The 18203-nt window shown below is 51.0% G+C and overlaps 2 protein-coding genes across 2 annotated transcripts; one reads left to right on the top strand and one right to left on the bottom strand.

Annotated features, from left to right (window-relative positions):
* Positions 1-4181: 4181 nt before the first annotated feature.
* On the top strand, positions 4182-5482 carry LOC127323186 (uncharacterized). Its single transcript, XM_051351360.1, has 3 exons — positions 4182-5073; positions 5160-5260; positions 5348-5482. The coding sequence occupies exons 1-3, from the start codon at positions 4182-4184 to the stop codon at positions 5480-5482; spliced, it is 1128 nt and encodes a 375-aa protein (XP_051207320.1).
* Positions 5483-6906: 1424 nt separating this feature from the next.
* LOC127323183 (chaperone protein ClpB1-like) lies at positions 6907-9413 on the bottom strand. The gene is made up of 5 exons (XM_071828840.1): positions 8466-9413; positions 8037-8377; positions 7649-7928; positions 7379-7576; positions 6907-7257 (listed from the first exon to the last, which is right to left on the bottom strand). Exons 1-5 carry the CDS (start codon positions 9411-9413, stop codon positions 6952-6954), a joined length of 2073 nt encoding a protein of 690 aa, XP_071684941.1. The 3' UTR covers positions 6907-6951.
* Positions 9414-18203: the final 8790 nt, after the last annotated feature.

Genomic DNA, 18203 nt, shown 5'->3' with positions numbered 1-18203 from the left:
TGTTTTGGCCCACGTTTTGGCAACCGAGACCGAGAACAACGTCATCGTTCCACCCAAAACACAAACATGGTATCAGAGCTACCTCTTCCCTGACCTAGTTGTCTTTGCTGCTGCCGCTACAAACCAACACAACCGCGCCGCTACAAGTTAGAGACGCAAAATGGGTTATGGCAACAAATTGTGAAAGCAAAATACCTAAGAAATAAATCTGTTGTGATGGTGAAACCTTGCATACACGATTCTCCGGGCTGGAAAACTTTATTGAAAGTAAAAGAGCACTAGCGGGGCGGAAAATTGTTCTAAAAAAAGGGGACTTAGTGAGATTTGGATTGATCTCTGGCTAGACAATAAACCTTTGTCTGAAGTTTATCCGACTCTTTTCGATATTTGTCAAGGACAGAATTGGACCTTTGAGAAAATGCTCAGTTGTGATTTCGCTGTCCCTTTTAGAAGAAGGCTTTTACCTGGTATGTTAGTGTAGTGGGATCTTATCAAAACCAATGCGCGGGCTTGCCTCATATCGAATGATCCGGATGTAGTTACTTGGAACTTGAACGATAAGAAAGTTTTCTCTATCAAATCTATGTATCAATACCTCGAGAGAAATCTGTCTGGTTCTCATAACAAAAGGATTTGGAAGGCAAAAATTCCTCTCAAAATTAAAATCTTCCTCTGGCAACTTTTCAGGGATACTATCCTGACTAGAGATAACCTGAAACGGCGCAAATGGACTGGTTCCCCTCTTTGTTCCTTTTGTAACCAGAATGAGACTGCAAAACACTTGTTCTTTGAATGTGCTAATGCCAAGGTGGTTTGGGGGGTTTTGGGAAAGATTCTGGGAACTAATGTTTTTCCCATGTCCTTATGGCAAAGTATAGCTTGGTTGCATTGCTTTTATCCATATGGGAAAACAATTCACATGCTTCTCCTTGCCATGATTTGCCGGGGCATTTGGAATGTCAGGAACAAGATAACCTTTGATGGGGTTGTTGTTCGTTCTCCCTTGGTAACGATCGCTACGATTTGCTCTTTTCTACATTTTTGGGCAGGACTCTATGACGCGGAGGAAGAAAGGAAGATCAAGAAGGGAGCGGACCAGATTCTGCAACGGGCGTCCGCTCTACAACATGATGCCGCGGTAGCTCCAGGGACCCTAAGGGCAAGGACTGGGATCCTGATGATCACAAATGGGGGAGCTTGAAGAATGCTGGCTGTTGTTGCTTTGTTAGCTTCCTGTTAGACTTGATATTGCGATATTTTGTATCCTGAAGCTTGATGTGGCCTCGGTTACCTTGAACTTAGTAGTGCAGGGGTAGGTTTTTTTTTTGCCCCGTAGCTTGGTTTTCGATGCCGAGGCTGAGCAGCGGGTTTTCCTACCAAAAACTTCTTCCTTTAGCTGTGCTCCTGGAAATCTGGTATTCCAGTTCCTTTGTTTCCTTTGTTTCCTGTTGTGGTGGAAACAAACTGGATGTTGTGTATTTTCGTTATGTGATGTAATGGAAATGGGAAGAAAAGTTCCAGTTGGAAAAAAAATACGCCTACGAGGTTGCCCGCTACAGCCTCTAGAGGAAGTTAATTATTTTTCATGTACAACCCTGTCACCAAGATTTAAGTCCCCATGCATGCAAATTTGGGTACTTGCTATTTACAAAAATCACCGTAGGGAATTCCCCTACAATATTTCATTATTAAAAAAATAGAAATGGATTGTCGGATCCCACCAATAGAGCTAGGAGTAGGAGTAGAATTGTTTTACTTGGGAAAGTCACAGACACCTCGTTTCCATCATGCCTATTCACACAAGAAATTAAGGTGGAGAGCGAGCCCTCCCGCACCCAACCCCCCTCGAAACCCTAGACTACTCCTCCCAGCGCCGCCACCGGCGCCACCGCCGGGCAAAGGCCGCGGGGCGTGACGGCGGCGGCGGGCTTCCCCCGTGCGCGGATGGGACGGCGGCTGGGTGCCCACCTCGACGGCGGCGGCGGTAGATCTTCTGCCTCCCGTGTGATGGAGGGGCGGCGGCGGTCGGAGGTAGGAGGGGCGGCGGCGTGCTGCAGCCTCCCTTGCCTCACGTCGGTGGCACACCAGTGGTGGCTGGGTGGGACGGTTTGCGCCATCTCCTCCGCTTCTCGCCGGTGCGGGGCGGTAACCTTGGGTTTCTCCCGCGGTTCGAGGACGCCCGGGGCAGCAGCCTCGGGTTCGACGGTGGAGGCGGCCTTCTTCTTCACCGGAGGTGGTCGGCCAGGCTGGTAGTCCTGTGTGGGGGATCATGGGATCTCACACAGGTCTCCGGCGATGGTGATCTAGTCTGGGGTGTCATGGCGCCCAGTGAAAACTGAGCCTCGACCTCGGTCTTGGCGGATGATGGCGGTGTCGGTCGACGTCGTTACCTTGTCGAAGGCATAATCTTTACCCGTCTTGGCACTACACTCGGCGAGTTGGGGAAGCGCGGCTGCCGGTGAAAACCGTGTTCCGACCTCGGTTGGCAGATGATGGCGACGTGTCGCGCCGCTACCTTCTTGAAGGCATCGTCGACGCAGTCTGCGGTTTCTCACTCGTGATGCTCCGGGGGAAACCCTAGGTCCGAGTCTCCCGGATCGGACGATGGCGGCGCGCCCTGCGTCGCTCTACCTCTTGGGGCATCGTTTTTGGAGCAGCTGCTGGATGTTGGCGGATTTCGGTGGAGTGGTGTTCATCTACCACTTTGTTGGCGTTGAGTCTCGGTGGTGACCGTGGTGACCGTCGAGATGATCGACGTGACAGATGTTGGGATGATGGTGGTGGACATCGCCTAGACCGTGTCCCTACTCCATATGTCAATATTGAATGCCAGATTTGCAAGAAACATGGCCATCCTGCCAATGAGTGTTGGTGGCGCTACTCAGATGATAAGAAGGACAGAGATGATGGTGGAAAGGGGGCACATCTTGCTTCATATGGTGGAAAGGGGCACATCTTGTTCCATGGTGAAGTTAGAGGCGGAGAATACCATGAGGACCGGATTGGAGTACTAGCAATGGAGGTTCAAGTCTCTGTGCTATTGAGGGATTTGCTTGGTGTTTTGGGTTTCGCAGCAGCGGTATGCAAGTGGGGGCGGTAACACAGGTGAAGTTCAGAGTTCTACCTTTCAGGGTGAAACTCCAAGGCCTGCCTTAATTGGTTATGCCTGGTAATGATCTTGTTGGAGGCATTGTTTTGAGAGTGGTGACTATCTTTAGGGTGAAAACCTAAGATCTTTGATCGGGCGACGATGTCGCTTGTGCAATGTTCCCTTCTTGGAGGCGTCTCTTTTGAAGAACCTAGAGTTCAGGTGTTGTCTTGGTGGTGGATGTATCGTTGCTCCTAGGGCTGGAATACTGTAGTGGGACTTTTCTTTTATTAGTTTCCTTTTCCTTTTTGGCGGTGTGCATCCGTATTGTCATTAGGGTATTGCATTGTTGCTTAGGCTGGATGTAATTGGAATCTTTTGATGTTAATATATTCCCTTTATCAAAAAAAAGTGAGGGAGTGGCGAGGACGAAGCCACGCCTTTGGCTTGTTCGAGTGCTTGTAGCCTTGTAGTGATCCCTAGGTGGCCAAAACACTTTTTTTGTAAATTTTCATTACTTTTGCGTATCTTGTACTCCTAGGTGGTAAAAATACTTTTTTGTAAAGTTTTATTACGTTTGCGTACCTTGTATTCCTAGGTGGTCAAAATACATTTTTGTAAATTTTATTACTTTTGCATATCTTGTACTCTTGTTGAAGATTACTAATAGATAGTCCCGCTCCCTGCTAATGATAACCCGGGCGATCAAATGTTGTAAGTTTCAATCGGGTACCCTATGGCTAAGGCGACACCCTCCATGAATTCACAGAGCTCCGCAACGATGATACGATGTTGCTTCGATTCCTTTGACATGTCAGAATTGATATGCTTGGAGCCTTGTACTAATCGTGTCTCGTGTCTCATTGGAGTGCCCTCAAGGTTTCATACAAGTGAAATAGGAACAAATCAACAGAAGTCCGATCGATTACAACTCCAACGTACCGTATGTAGTGCATGCTAGCTTGCACAACAAGAAGTCATTATAGGAGTACATAACATGACACAAAGCAAGAACGAGGCGTTAGTTTTGTACTATCGCTTGAGATCATCACGGTTTTGTTCAGGGTTTTAATCGATCTACCGACTACCTACCATGGAAGCCGGGACCAGATCCTACGATCCCATGCTCAGGATATGGATGGACGGCGGAGGAACGACGCCGCCACCGACGATGGCGAGCGCCGGGCTGGGCACCATCCTATCGCGCGCCCAAGCACACGCCTCCGGGGTGTTGGAGGTCCTGGAGCCGCTCATCTACTTGTACGGGGGGCTCGGCCTGTGCTACGGGGCGTGGCGGTACTACAGCCGCCGCACCTGCCTGCGCAAGTACGGCCGGGACATGACGGCCGCCGCCGGCCGCCGCGAGGTCGACCCGGTGGTCGGCCGCGACGACGAGATCAACCGCGTCATCCACATCCTGTGCCGCCGCTCCAAGAACTGTGTGGCGCTCGTCGGCGCAGCGGGGGTCGGCAAGACGGCCATCGCCGAGGGCCTCGCTCAGCGCATCGCTGCCGGCAACGTGCCCCCGCAGCTTGCAGGTGCACGCCTGGTGGAGCTCGATCTGGCCGCCATCGTCGCTGGGACCCAGTGGCGCGGCATGTTCGAGGAGCGCATCAAGGCCGTGATCAATCGCGCCGAGGCGTCCAAGGGCAAGATCATCCTTTTCATTGATGAGATGCACATGCTCATCGGAGCCGGCGACTGGAGAGGCCGCAGCGACGCCGCAAACATACTAAAGCCGGCGCTAGCCCGCGGCCGTATCCGCTGCATCGGCGCCACCACCTACGACGAGTACCGTGAGCACATCGAGGCGGACCCTGCGCTCGAGCGGCGGTTCCAGAAGGTGCACGTCGAGCAGCCGAGCATGCCAGCGACCCTCGGCATTCTGCAGGGGCTCAAGGAGCGGTCTGAACGACACTATGGCCTGGAAATTCAGGATTCCGCTATCGAGGCTGCAGTACACCTCGCCGACCGCTATATCACAGGTGATTTTTAAGCTTTTTATTATTTTCGATAAGCTTTTTAATTTATTGCGTAAGAGCTAAAATAATCTTCCATTGATATTTTTTAGGTCGTCAATTTCCTGATAAGGCGATTGATCTAATTGACGAGGCTTGCACATGGGTAGAAGGAAAACCGGGTGCAATTGTTAACCCCGATCTTGTAGCACAGGTAAGCATGTAATTTGCCATGCGTGTATTGCCTAATTAATTTTGCTATTTGAAGGTTATATTCAACCAATTTTGTTACTGTTTGAAGGTGGTAAGCCGATGGACTGGAATCCCTATAGCTAAGCTTGATGAAAGGGAGAAGGTTAAGTTAATGCACTTGGCCGACAGATTGCACAAGAGAGTAATTGGCCAGAATGAGGCGGTCGAGTTGTTAGCAACTTAATACTGGAGGGGGTTCGGATGATAACCTGAAGGTGGACTTTTTAGGCATAGATGCAGTTGGATGGCGGTCTATGTACTTTGTCGTAATGCCCAATTAAATCTCATTATACTCATCATAATATGTATGTGCATGGTCATGCCCTCTTTATTTGTCAATTGCCCAACTGTAATTTGTTCACCCAACATGCTGTTTATCTTATGGGAGAGACACCTCTAGTGAACTGTGGACCCCGGTCCAATTCTCTATACTGAAATACAATCTACTGCAATACTGTTCTACTGTTTTCTGCAAACAATCATCTTTCACACAATACGGTTAATCCTTTGTTACAGCAAGCCGGTGAGATTGACAACCTCACTGTTTCGTTGGGGCAAAGTACTTTGGTTGTGTTGTGCAGGTTCCACGTTGGCGCCGGAATCCCTGGTGTTGCGCCGCACTACATCCCGCCGCCATCAACCTTCAACGTGCTTCTTGGCTCCTCCTGGTTCGATAAACCTTGGTTTCTTTCTGAGGGAAAACTTGCTGCTGTGCGCATCATACCTTCCTCTTGGGGTTCCCAACGAACGTGTGAGTTACACGCCATCAGGGCAGGACTCTATATGGCGCGGAGGAAGAAGGGAAGATCAAGAAGGGAGCGGACCAGATTCTGCAATGGGCGTCCGCTCTTCAACATGATGCCGCGGTAGCTCCAGGGACCCCAAGGGCAAGGACTGGGATCCTGATGATCACAAATGGGGGAGCTTGAAGAATGCTGGCTGTTGTTGCTGTGTTAGCTTCCTGTTAGACTTGATTTTGCGATATCTTGATGTGGTCTCGGTTACCTTGAACTTAGTAGTGTAGGGGTAGGTTTTTTGCCCCGTAGCTTGGTTTTCAATGCTGAGGCTGAGCAGCGGGTTTTCCTACCAAAAACTTCTTCCTTTAGCTGGGCTCCTGAAACCTAGTATTCCACTTCCTTTGTTTCCTTCGTTTGTTGTTGTGGTGGAAACAAACTGGATGTTGTGTATTTCCGTTATGTGATGTAATGGAAATGGGAAGAAAGTTTCAGTTGGAAAAAAATACGCCTCTGAGGTTGCCCGCGCTACAGCCTCTGGAGGAAGTTAATTAGTTTTCATGTACAATCCTGTCACCAAGATTTAAGTCCCCATGCATGCAAATTTGGGTACTTGCTATTTACAAAAATCACCGTAGGGACTTCCCCTACAATATTTCATTATTAAAGAAAATAGAAATGGATTGTCGGATCCCAACAATAGAGCTAGGAGTAGGAGTAGAATTGTTTTACTTGGGAAAGTCAAAGACACCTCGTTTCCATCACGCCTATTCACACAAGAAATTAAGGTGGAAATAATCACCCAAACGAGCAAGTATACTATGATAACTGGATCATTAACTCTGGCCATATCAAGTTCTTCGGTCAGTGGCCGTCTCCAGCTAATTAAGGTCTATAGAAAATTAGAAGCAACTAGTATTCACAGCAACACCGAAGTCAAACGAGAATACATTCTGAAAAGCTTCGAAACTTGTGACAACCGTACCATGGGGCTCTCCACTGCTGAATCATCCCCATCGTCGTTGGCGTCACTGGCAGATGGTACCTCATCTGGTGGATCTACCACCTCTTTCTTCACCACGTCATACTTCAGCCTCTTCTTGTCATCACTTGCGTCAATGGAGATCGTCGAGCCTTTTGTAGCTTCTTTCTTTATCAGCATCTCGGAGATAACTGTCATAACATTGTTCTGCACCCATCTTCTTATAGGTCTCGCACCATACATCTGCGAAGGATACACAGTTTCAAAAAAAAACACAGGCATAGTTAGAGCGCATGAACAATTTTGAGAAGATAGATCCTGATACTCTGATCACGTGATATTCTAAAAAATAACATATACATACGGGGTTATATGATTCTAACAAAATGATTTCCAATGCAGAATCACTTGCAGACAAAGTTATGCCCTTTTTTGCTACTCTGTCAATAGCGGTCTTCATTTGGATTTTCACGACCTCCATTAGTTGGTCATGTGAAAGTGGATCGAATGTAATAATCTGGCTTAGTCTGTTGAGAAGCTCAGGCTTGAAATAGTTGTTCACCTACAAACAAAGAACCATAGTGAGTAATATAAATCCTTTTGAGGATCAGTGTAATTTTGGTAGCGAACAAACCTTCTCCATGAGAAGATCCCGTGCATCTTTCATTGTACTTTCACCGCGAATTCCTGCTATCAAGTGCTCTGCTCCTATATTCGAGGTCATAATAATGACGGTATTCTTGAAATCGACTTTCTGACCTTTGCCATCAGTGAGCACACCGTCATCAAGGATTTGAAGTAATACATTTAGTACCGATGGATCGGCCTTCTCTACCTCATCAAAAAGGATGACACTGTACGGACGGCTCCGAACTTTATTAGTCAATTCTCCCCCATCTTGGTGACCATGATAACTGCAAGATTTTATACAAGAAACTATCGTATAAGTAACCTAAATATTAAATTAGTAGCCATAAGATGATAAGGCAATGTTAAAAAGGACACAAGGTATAAAATTAAACCTTGGAGGAGCTCCAATGAGACGCAACACAGTTCCAGAATGGACATATTCAGACATGTCAAACCGAAGCAACATCTTCTCGTCGTCAAAGAGCTGTTCCGCGAGAGCTTTTGCAAGCTCCGTCTTTCCAACACCAGTCGAACCCAAGAAAAGAAAAGAGCCAATTGGTTGACCAGGCGGATCAAGACCAGTCCTGGAACGTAACACTGCTCGCACGACTGAATTGACAGCTTCATTTTGGCCAATAACTCGTTCATGCAACTTATCTGCAAGGTGGATTAGCTTTTCCGTCTCATCAAGATCCAGTGCAGCCATAGGAATTCCAGTCCACCGGCTCACAACCTTTAGAAAAAATCATTGAAACAAACTATCAAAATTAAGCACTTCATAATATACATGAAATAATCTATAATTAGGATGGAATGTCTACCTGTGCGACATGATCTGGGGTAACAAATGTTTGCCCTACTTTTGTGGCTGTGCAAGCCTCGTCGATCAAATCAATGGCCTTATCAGGAAATTGTCGGCTAGTAACATAGCGGCCAGCGAGCTCGGCAGCGGCGACGATTGCAGCATCTTGAATTTCCATGCCATGGTGATCCTGGAAACCCTTCTTTAGGCCCCTGAGTATGCCAATGGTGGCCTGCTCGTTGGGCTCATCGACACGCACCTTGTGGAACCTCCGCTCGAGCGCGGGATCCTTCTCAACGTGCTTGCGGTACTCGTCTACCGTGGTGGCGCCGAGGCAGCGGATGCGGCCACGGGCCAACGCCGGCTTCAGCATGTTGGCGGCGTCATGGCGACCCTGCCAATCACCGGCGCCAATAAGCATGTGCATCTCGTCGATGAACAGGATCACATTGCCATCAGCAGCCTCCGCCTGCTCTATCACGCTCTTCATGCGCTCCTCGAACATGCCACGCCAGACCGTCCCGGAGACCATGCCGGCGACGTCGAGCTCCACGAGGCGGGCTCCGAGCAGCGGCGCAGGGACCGTGCCCGCGGCTATGCGCTGCGCGAGGCCCTCGGCTATTGCCGTTTTGCCAACTCCCGGGGCGCCGACGAGCGCGGCACAGTTCTTGGTCCGGCGGCAGAGGATGCGGACGACGCGGTCGATCTCATCGTCCCGGCCGACCACCGGGTCAGCGTCGCCGGCTGTTGCTGTCATATCCCGGCCGAACGTTTGCAGGCTCGTCTTGCGTCGCTGGCGGCGCCGGTAACCCTGCCACGCGGCGTTGCACAGGGCCACCCCGACCAGTGTCGCCGTCCCAATCGCTGCCCCCACGAGAACTTGTTTGATTTCCTTGCTGGCGCTGTGCCATAGCGTCGATATGCTGGGGCTTCTAGGTTGGGGAGATACCGTCCACCTTGACGACATCGTCGCCGCGCGGTGAAACTGATCGATCGATATAGCGTTATGTATGTTTTTTTGGCTTAATAAATTTGTTAACTTGGGGCGACCGGGCAACATATATACTACAATCTGGACTCTGTATAAGGAACTTCTTCAGTTTCTTTTGCTGCAAGCAATGATCCAGACGATCCGCAAATTAATATCTTCTTTTCCTAATTAACTTGGACTAAATATAATATTTTTTTCTGAAAATAAGAGAACACGAGCATACATTAACAGTTTTTCTAGCCTTCCGGTTTAATTTGGCAATCCAAACAAACTAGGTAACTATGTGGCGATCCTCCGTCATCCAATCTCATCCCCTTCTCTCCCATCTCCGGCGCCCTCCTGGATGCCGCGCCGACGGACAGAGTGTCGTCGCGGCCGCCGCTCCGGGCAGCACAAATCCACGTGCATACGCCTCGGACGTCGCTGATGAGGCGGACGGTGCAAAACGATGGCCAAGGACCCCGCGGCATCTCTACGTGGTGCTGGACGAGATGAACACGGGCCACAGCATCTACAAGCTCAACATCGACGACCTCGACGGCGGTGACGAGGACGCCGTCGCCGGCATGTGCAACAAGACCGGCCGAGCGCCGCACTTGGCTGCACCCCCGCCGTGCCGCCTCCCCGATCCGGTACTCCGCCTCGGCTACTCCTCCGTCGGGTCGTGCGCGCACTTTGAAGCCCTCGGCAGCAACATCATCGTCACGGGGCGAACACGTCACAACCGTGGCGGAGCTACCTTCGTCTACGACACCAGGACGGCACGGCTGGACGTTGAACAGCCTCCACCGGAAGACTTCATATACTGGTACTATCATGCCGCCGCCGCCGGGAACAAGCTCTACACGTTCAGCTCCGGCATCCAACCACCGCACTACCTCTGCGAGCAACGGGCGCTACGTGAGTATAGCGGATACGACAGCGGCGAGGAACGGATGAGATACGGCATGAGAGGACAGATTAATGAGTGGGCTTGGGGAAAGAGCCCATCACCGCTTCCCGGCAGCAGATACAACGACGGCAACCACGTCCAGTCATACGCGGTGCACCCGGACGGCCGCACCATCTTCGTCTCCTGCGGTAACCGCAATCAATTTACCTACTCCCTGGATACCGAGAACGGCGAGTCGACGCACCACGGCCATTGGGGCCTGCCGTTCGATGGCCGGGCATACTACGATGCCCATCTCGACGCGTGGGTAGGGATTCGAGACTCTAACGGCACTGACGGCGGGAAAGAGACAAGTCCCTACCTCTACTCCTGCGACATCCCCAACAACTTCGCCAATGGGAAGCAGCCATTCTCCGTGCCAGAGTGGAGGATGTGCAAGGACGAGCTCACCTTCGTCGAGGACGTCGCAAGCCGGGCGCTCGTCCACACTGGGCGCGGCAGGTTCTGCCTCGTCGAGACGACGTCCTTGCCAGTCGACGAGGGAGCCGAGGATAACCAGTGCACCTGCTCGACCGGGGAAGACGTAGACCAATACCTGATTCATGTCACCATGTTTTGCGCTAAGCATGATAAGAATGGCGACCTCGTGGTCTCGCGGTGCCGACGTGGCCGCTCCTACCTCGCGTCCAATTATGCCTCTGAATCGCTTAGAGCATTCTGGCTATGATGCGAATTGAACCCATTTCCGCCATGTGAGTTCTTCTTTATATTTTAGTGCCAGCCCTCAATTATAATTTTATGAATTTCTCCTTTCCAATAAGTCACCTTCCACTCAAACGGTATCGTGAATTTGATTGTCAAAAAATCAATATGTTGAACTTTTTTATTTAATGAAAGTTAAGTAGTTGCATAGTTTAGCTCAATGCATGTCTGGCATATAAAAATATATATATTCCTCTGGTTATTTAAACCAAATGCATCGTTATATTTATTTAGGTTATGCAAAGAAACCAAATGGTTACGATAATATTTTTTCTGGTCCCGGTCTCTACATTTTGATTTTTGACAGATTTTAACCCAGGCCTAAGATCACTCAAATTATGGGTGTTTTTTCTTGTCCAAATTGACCATAAATTTCAATTTTCTTTGAATGATGACTAGAGTTCATGCATAGCCATTTTTTCATTACAGTTTAGAAATTTCTTGGTACCGTTTAAATTGTCTTTGAAAACCATATATATACAAGGGGCACTACAAGTCGATCATGTCTCATGATTTTTTTTTGGGTGTATCTTTTGTCTTAGGAGTATATACCATATCAAGGCACAAGAAGGAGATAAAAACTTTCAATTTGCCTCCCCTGATTAATTGTGAGTTAAATTCGGTGGAGTTCTAAAACTCGGCTGTTTTCCAGGATACTGAAGGAGCTCAGGTTTGCTGCACAATTTGATGCCGAATTCAGTCTTCTCCAAAGGTTAATCTTCCATAGTTCCATGGAATCAAGTGGGACATGAGTTGGCTAGAATACGTAGCAGGCAGTATGTCAAAGTGCGCAAGTGCTCTCTGCATTTGGATATTGACCAGATTTTGATCAAGTGCTAAGATCATTGAAATAATGTGTCTTTTCATTAGTAAAGTTGACTGGACTTGTTTTCTTCAATTTTCTAGACTGATCTTATTTTGAATTGCCATTGAATGTGGACTAGAGTTCATGTGTCGCCACTTGTCAGTATTTCACTATAATGTAGAAATTTTTCCGCACCAGCTAAATAATTACATGTTTGTATTGAAAACTTCACAAGGCGCACTACCGATCTGCTTAAAGTAAAAGTCTGAGTGCCATGAATTTTCTGAAGTGTATCTTTGCATACTACGCGTGCTAGAACCCGAAGAATTTTCAGGTTTTGCAAGACGATATGTATAAAAAGGTTTAAGATATGTAAGATATACACCGAAAGCCGCAGTCACTACGGGAACCAGCGGAGGGGCCGACGGCCGGCGGCCGTCGGCACAGCATCACCTGCCGTCGGCCCACGTCTGTGCCGACGGCCGCCGTCGGCACACCGCCGTCGGCACAGTATCGCCTCGGCACAGACTGGCTCGCCGTCGGCCCAGCCTTTGCCGTCGGCACAGACTCCAGCCCGACGGTCAAACGACGCCGTCGGCACAGTAGCCGTCGGCACAGTCAACGTGGGGCCCGCGGAGCGTCTAACGGCCGTTAGGTCAAGGGAGGTACTGTGCCGACGGCCAAGCCGTCGGCCTAGACACTGCCATCGGAGGACCAGAGGCTGCCACGCGTCCACGCCCCTGCAGCTGTGCCGACGGCCAAGCCGTCGGCCCAGATGCTGCCATCGGAGGACCAGAGGCTGCCACGCGTCCACGCCCCTGCTCCTGTGCCGACGGCCAAGCCGTCGGCCCAGGTCCTTCGGCCCAGACGCGCTGCCGCCCGCTCCGCGCTGCCGCTGGGCGCACCCTTCCATAGCCGTCGGCACAGCCCCTGCCATTTGGCACGTCCAGGGTGCTGTGCCGACGGCTATGCCGTCGGCACAGGCCATACCATTTGGTTTCCCGCTGCATTTCCTGGCCCAGCACAGCACGCACATCATATATAGCAGTAATATACATTCAAATGCATCACAAATGTTGCACAGCACATAATCATCATCAAATGTAGCAACAACATCATCGTGATACAAATATGTGTCATGTAGCACACACAATCATCATACATCGTCGACACATGGCACACACGATCGACGCACACCCGCTAGACACCTAGCTAAGGGAAACTAAGATCAGGGGGTCCGACTCGTAAATTCAGGCGTCCGGCCTTTGTCGAGGTAGACCGAAGTAGAACCATGGCCTGAACCATCGCCAGCAGGTGAAAACCCTGAAGCACCGGGAGAATGGCGGCCGGGGTGCATCGGTGTGCCCTCGCGCGACGAACCAGGAGAGGGTCGGTTCCGCGAACTTCCCGTGCCCTACATGTTTGACAAGAGTTAGCATCTTACACATGGGAAAGGAAAGCGGTGAGAACTGGTTAGGCACAGGACTTACCGGAGTCCGTGCGTAGTATGTGGCCGCGAAAGCTTCCCTCGATGGGCACACTGGAGTCGGCCCCGGCCTAGGTTGGGCTTACTTTACCATAAAATAGGCTCCATTTTAGCCGTACCAGGAGTTTGCACATACAGATCCTGGATTTTCACCAAGTGCTGGCCCATGTCTGCGAAAATCGTCAACGCCGGGTACATGCAAGGTTAGCCAAACCCTACATCACACTTGTGCACATATGCTAGGGACATATGCAAGTTTTTAAGCGGTTCCGACGCTCCGCTGATCTGTATCTTCGGAAACCCTAGGGCGGGGACCCCGCAGATCTACCCCTATAGCTTTCTCCGTGTGACGGTGTAACAATGGATTTTTTTATTTGCTTTGGTTTGTTTAGGACATATGTACATGGGAAACCATAGGTTGGGCTTACCAGGAGTTTCCACATACAGATCCTGGATTTTACCCCTATAGTCTATAATCTGCCTGAGTTTTGGGACCATTCCCACCCTCCGATGCTCGATTTCTGACGACACACAATAATGATACACTTAAGAACTTGAGACCCACACACGTAACTAGACCCACACACAAACCAAAACACTTAAACAACTAGACCACACACAAACCAAAGCACTTAAAGAACTACACCCACACACGAAGCAAAGCACTTAAAAACTACACTACTAACACACAAACCAAAACACTTAAAAAACTAAACCCACACACGAACAAAGCACTTAACACTGGGTCGACACATGACCCGTTAGACACATGGACTCGACACACACACATACTAATCAGTTCTCGAAATCTTCGTCCTCGCTAGGGGTGTCCACTGAAGCCCTACTTGAGAGGTACGAAAACCACCGTTCATCATTTTCCCCATGTCGACGCCTCTCCTTTGGCGTACTCCGCGTCATATTCGGCCCTCCTCTGCGCTTTCCCGCCCTCCTCTCTCTCCCCGTACGCCTGCTTCTCCTTCCAGAATGCGCGCGTGGCCGCGACGTCTCCGGGATGGTCTGCGCCACCGTGCCATGAACTGCTCGTCCGCATAGGTGGTTTCAATCCGCCGCTGGCCATCTCTGAACCGCTGCTCTTCACCCTCTGAGCGAATTAGCGGCTCAGTATATATACTCTCGGCTTCCGCCAGAGACCTGACCTCCGGGAAGTTCAATTCGTGGCGCGACCGGCCAAACCTCCAAGCCGCAACGTCATATGCGCGGGCAGCAGCCTCCTTCGTGTAGAAGGTGCCGAGCCACACACGCACACCACCGGCGGAGATTTCGGACGCGAAATGGCCCGCAGCCCGCTGGCGAACGCCGATGAAGCCCGTGTTGCTACGGCGACGAGGAGCCATCTCGACGGCAGCTGAGCTCAGAGGATTCTGTGGTGTTTTTTGGATGAGGAGAGAAATGTTGTTGCTGATGTTAGTGTTGAGAAGACATAGCTATATATAGGACGACGAGGGCTGAAACGGCGGGAATAATTGGCGGGAGAGAATGGGCGCGAGAAGAATGGCGGGAGGAGGGAAGGAGGGGAAAAATGGCGGGAACCTGTGCCGACGGCCTGGCCGTCGGCCTACATAGGAAGTGGCGCGAAAAATTGGCGCGAATAAGGGCGGGAAGAAGGAAAATTTGGCGGGGAAGCTGTGCCGACGGCCTGGCCGTCGGCCCACTTCACGCCGTTTGCCACCTGCTGACGCCGTTGTCGGTGGCTGTCTGTGGCCCCACCATATGACCATGTGCCCACGGCTAGGCTACGTGCCGTCGGCACAGATAGTGTTTGTGCCGACGGCCAAGGTGTGCCGACGGCGGCCGTCGGTCCTGGTGGTTCTGTGCCGACGGCCAGGCTGTGCCGACGGCTACTTTGCTGGGCTGACGGCGAGCGAGGCTGTGCCGACGGCGGCCGTCGGCACAGATTCTGGCCGTCGGCACGTCGGCGGGTTCCCGTAGTGAGTAGTTGTTTCACTAAAACACTGAAATTAAACCGCTTGATTACAAGCACCGAATTCAGAGAATACTATGATGGGAGCCACCGGTCCAAATGGTCGGTGTGAAAAAGGTTTAAAATATACACATCAAAAAGAATCCAGAGAATAAGTTCACCCAACTATATGAAACATACTTGTAATATTGGTGGTGGCTGTATTCAGTCAGAATCATAATCCGCTGTACCAGTTCTTGTGCAACACCACGAAAATAAAATGAAGGAGTACTGAAAAAATTAAAATCCTAGGGAGGATGGTCGACTAAACATCATTACTACATCCAGAATGCAGTAATCAAACCCCCAGAGTAATTGGGCACAAGGTAGGAGCGGCCAGGCTGGTACGGCGTGACCTCAAGCTCTCCATTCGTTGCACGCTTAGCACAAAACATGGTCACACGTGCCTCTCCTCCCTGGCTGACCTCAACGAGGCAGAACTTGCCGCACCCAGTGTGGACAAGTGTGCGGCTTGTGGCCGTTGTGGGTGCATTGACGAATGTGAGCTCCTCTTTACATATCTTCCACGCTGGCTCGGGGAGCGTGGTAGCATTTCGACCACATTGGCTCCCGGGGTGTGCAAGGGCCGTCGGAACGTCGCAGGCACACAGATATGAATATCCTTTAATGCTTCCTCCTTCTTTGCCATCGGCCACTCGAATCCCGACCCACGTGCCTAGGTCACTGTCGTAGTACCCCCTGCCGTCGAAAGGTAGGAGCCATTTGCCACGGTCCGCCGACTCTCCGGTCTTTGTGTCGAGAGAGAAGGTGAAGGAGGACGAGGCAAAGATGGTGTGCCCGTCTGGGTGGACTGCGTGTGACTCTATGGGGTTGTCGTCGTCAGTGGCGTGGATCGGAAGCGGTGAGGGTCCATGCTCCCAGGTCCATTTGTTGAGGTAGTAGGAGTTATCCTTCTCATACAGGTAGAACGGCTTATTTCCAACAGACTCTAACACGCAGATCCTGTCGCCGACGGTCGCTGCGGTGTTGTAGCCATCCTTGATCCACACCTCGTCATATAGCTGTGGCAGGTCCGGCAGGGTTCTCCCGGCGTCTAGCGTCCCTGTCTTGATGTCGTAGAGCATTGTCATGAAGAGACTATTGTTAGGATTCGGAAAGATGACGCAGGAATAACCGTAGATGGCGATCTTGCTTCCGAGGGCTTCGAACTGCGGGGTTGAACCGACCAACGAATAGCTTAAGTGGAGGGGCACCTCTAGGGAGCCGCCGCGGGGCCTCGTCGTTGGTGACCACGTCCATGACAGGAAGCTTGTAGATGCTGAACCTGTTCATCGCCTCTTCCTCTAGCACCATGTACAGATGTCTCGCCGCCGCCGCCCCCACAGCTAACCCATTGCACGGTGCTACAGGTGTCGACGACCTGGCGTAGGCACGGGATGGAAGGATGGCACCGCCCGGAGCTGCGGCTGTCCGACGGAGATGGTACAGAAGGGACTGGGATCTGGCGACGATGGATCGCAACATTGCAAGGTTTTTTCAACTCAGATCGTGACCTAGCTAGATGTGTATCCGGCCGCGAGGATGCAGAGACCGTCGCCTAGGCCGTTTTAGCGTACAGCGTAGCGACTGCGACTCTCGATTCTAGAACCAGGGAAACTGCCCGAGCGTTAATGGGCCTGGCCGCACGAAATTAACATAATTTGTTTTTTTGTTTGTGCTAACATAAGAAATTAACGATTCTCCCTCAAATTTTTTTTTAATGATTCAATCACGGGATGGATATTTTGTTACCTACTAAGTCGCACTAGCAAAAAATATAGAAACTAACTATCAAAGGTTTAGGATTCACGACCGATACACGATGTGGCGATCGTTTCTGTCCCGATCTCAGCCCCTTCTGTCCAATCTCCGGCGGCGCCCTACAAGATCCGGCGGATGCAGCTATGGGGACACGGCCGTCGCTGCCGCTCTTGGCAGTGCAGATCCATGGATCCATCGTCGTGCTTATACCTCGGCAACCCCTTCAGAACAAGAGGTCGACGGTGAGAAATCATGGCCTAGGCCACGGCGGCATCTGTACGTGGTGCTGGACGAGATGAACACGGGACACAGTGTATACAGGCTCAACGTCGACGACCTTGATGGCGGTGATGAGGACGCGGTCACCGGCATTGACGCGGCACGGGTGCCGCACCAGACGAAGCCCCTGCCACGTCGTCTTCCCGAGCCAGTCCTTCGCCTAGGCTATTAATCAGTCGGTACATTTGCTCAGTTCAAAGCCCTCGGCAGCAAGATTGTGGCAACTGGCGTTTCAAGCGGCAATGGCACGATCACCTTCGTCTATGACACGAAGACGGCGAGGCTCGACGTCGGGCAGAGTCCGCCTAAAGGTCTCAACCTCTTGTGCTACCACGCCGCTGAGGCCGGGAACAAGCTATACGCGTTCGGCGCCAACAGCCAAACGTTACACTACCTTTGCGAGCAATGGGTGCTACCTGAGGACGATGGGTATGACAGCGGCAATGAGATGGGGGAGTTCGCCATGAGAGGACAGATCAAGGAGTGGGCCTGGAAGAAGAGCCGGTCGTCGCTGCGGTGCGCACTCAACCTCAGTTCCCACACCAGCTTCTTCGTACAGTCGTATGCAGTGCATCCGGACGGCAAAACCTTATTTGTCTCGTGCTTCTCCAGCAACTACATTGAGCCCCATCGTCACTTCACCTTCTCCGTAGACACCAAGGATGTCAAGTATACGCGTCGTGGTGAGTGGAGGCTGCCGTTCAACGACCGAGGCTACTATGACCACGATCTGGATGCGTGGGTTGGTATCCGGATGGCCGATGGCACCGATGGCGGGAGCGAGGGACATTCCTACCTGT

The sequence above is a fragment of the Lolium perenne genome, chromosome 4 (assembly GCF_019359855.2).
Source record: "Lolium perenne isolate Kyuss_39 chromosome 4, Kyuss_2.0, whole genome shotgun sequence".
NCBI lineage: Eukaryota > Viridiplantae > Streptophyta > Magnoliopsida > Poales > Poaceae > Lolium > Lolium perenne.
The sequence above is the reverse complement of the archived record's forward strand: the minus strand, read 5'-3'. Positions and strand labels throughout refer to the sequence as shown.

What these genes read in the sequence shown, in the direction of transcription:
- LOC127323186 (XM_051351360.1), top strand. Translation starts at nt 4,182, where the DNA reads ATGGAAGCCGGGACCAGATCCTACGATCCCATGCTCAGGATATGGATG. An exon ending in CGCCGACCGCTATATCACAG is followed by an intron (nt 5,074 to 5,159) that starts GTGATTTTTAAG and finishes GATATTTTTTAG; the next exon opens with GTCGTCAATTTCCTGATAAG. An exon ending in ACCCCGATCTTGTAGCACAG is followed by an intron (nt 5,261 to 5,347) that starts GTAAGCATGTAA and finishes TACTGTTTGAAG; the next exon opens with GTGGTAAGCCGATGGACTGG.
- LOC127323183 (XM_071828840.1), bottom strand. Translation starts at nt 9,413, where the DNA reads ATGTCGTCAAGGTGGACGGTATCTCCCCAACCTAGAAGCCCCAGCATA. An exon ending in CCCCAGATCATGTCGCACAG is followed by an intron (nt 8,378 to 8,465) that starts GTAGACATTCCA and finishes TTTTTTCTAAAG; the next exon opens with GTTGTGAGCCGGTGGACTGG. An exon ending in TGTTAGAATCATATAACCCC is followed by an intron (nt 7,258 to 7,378) that starts GTATGTATATGT and finishes TATCCTTCGCAG; the next exon opens with ATGTATGGTGCGAGACCTAT.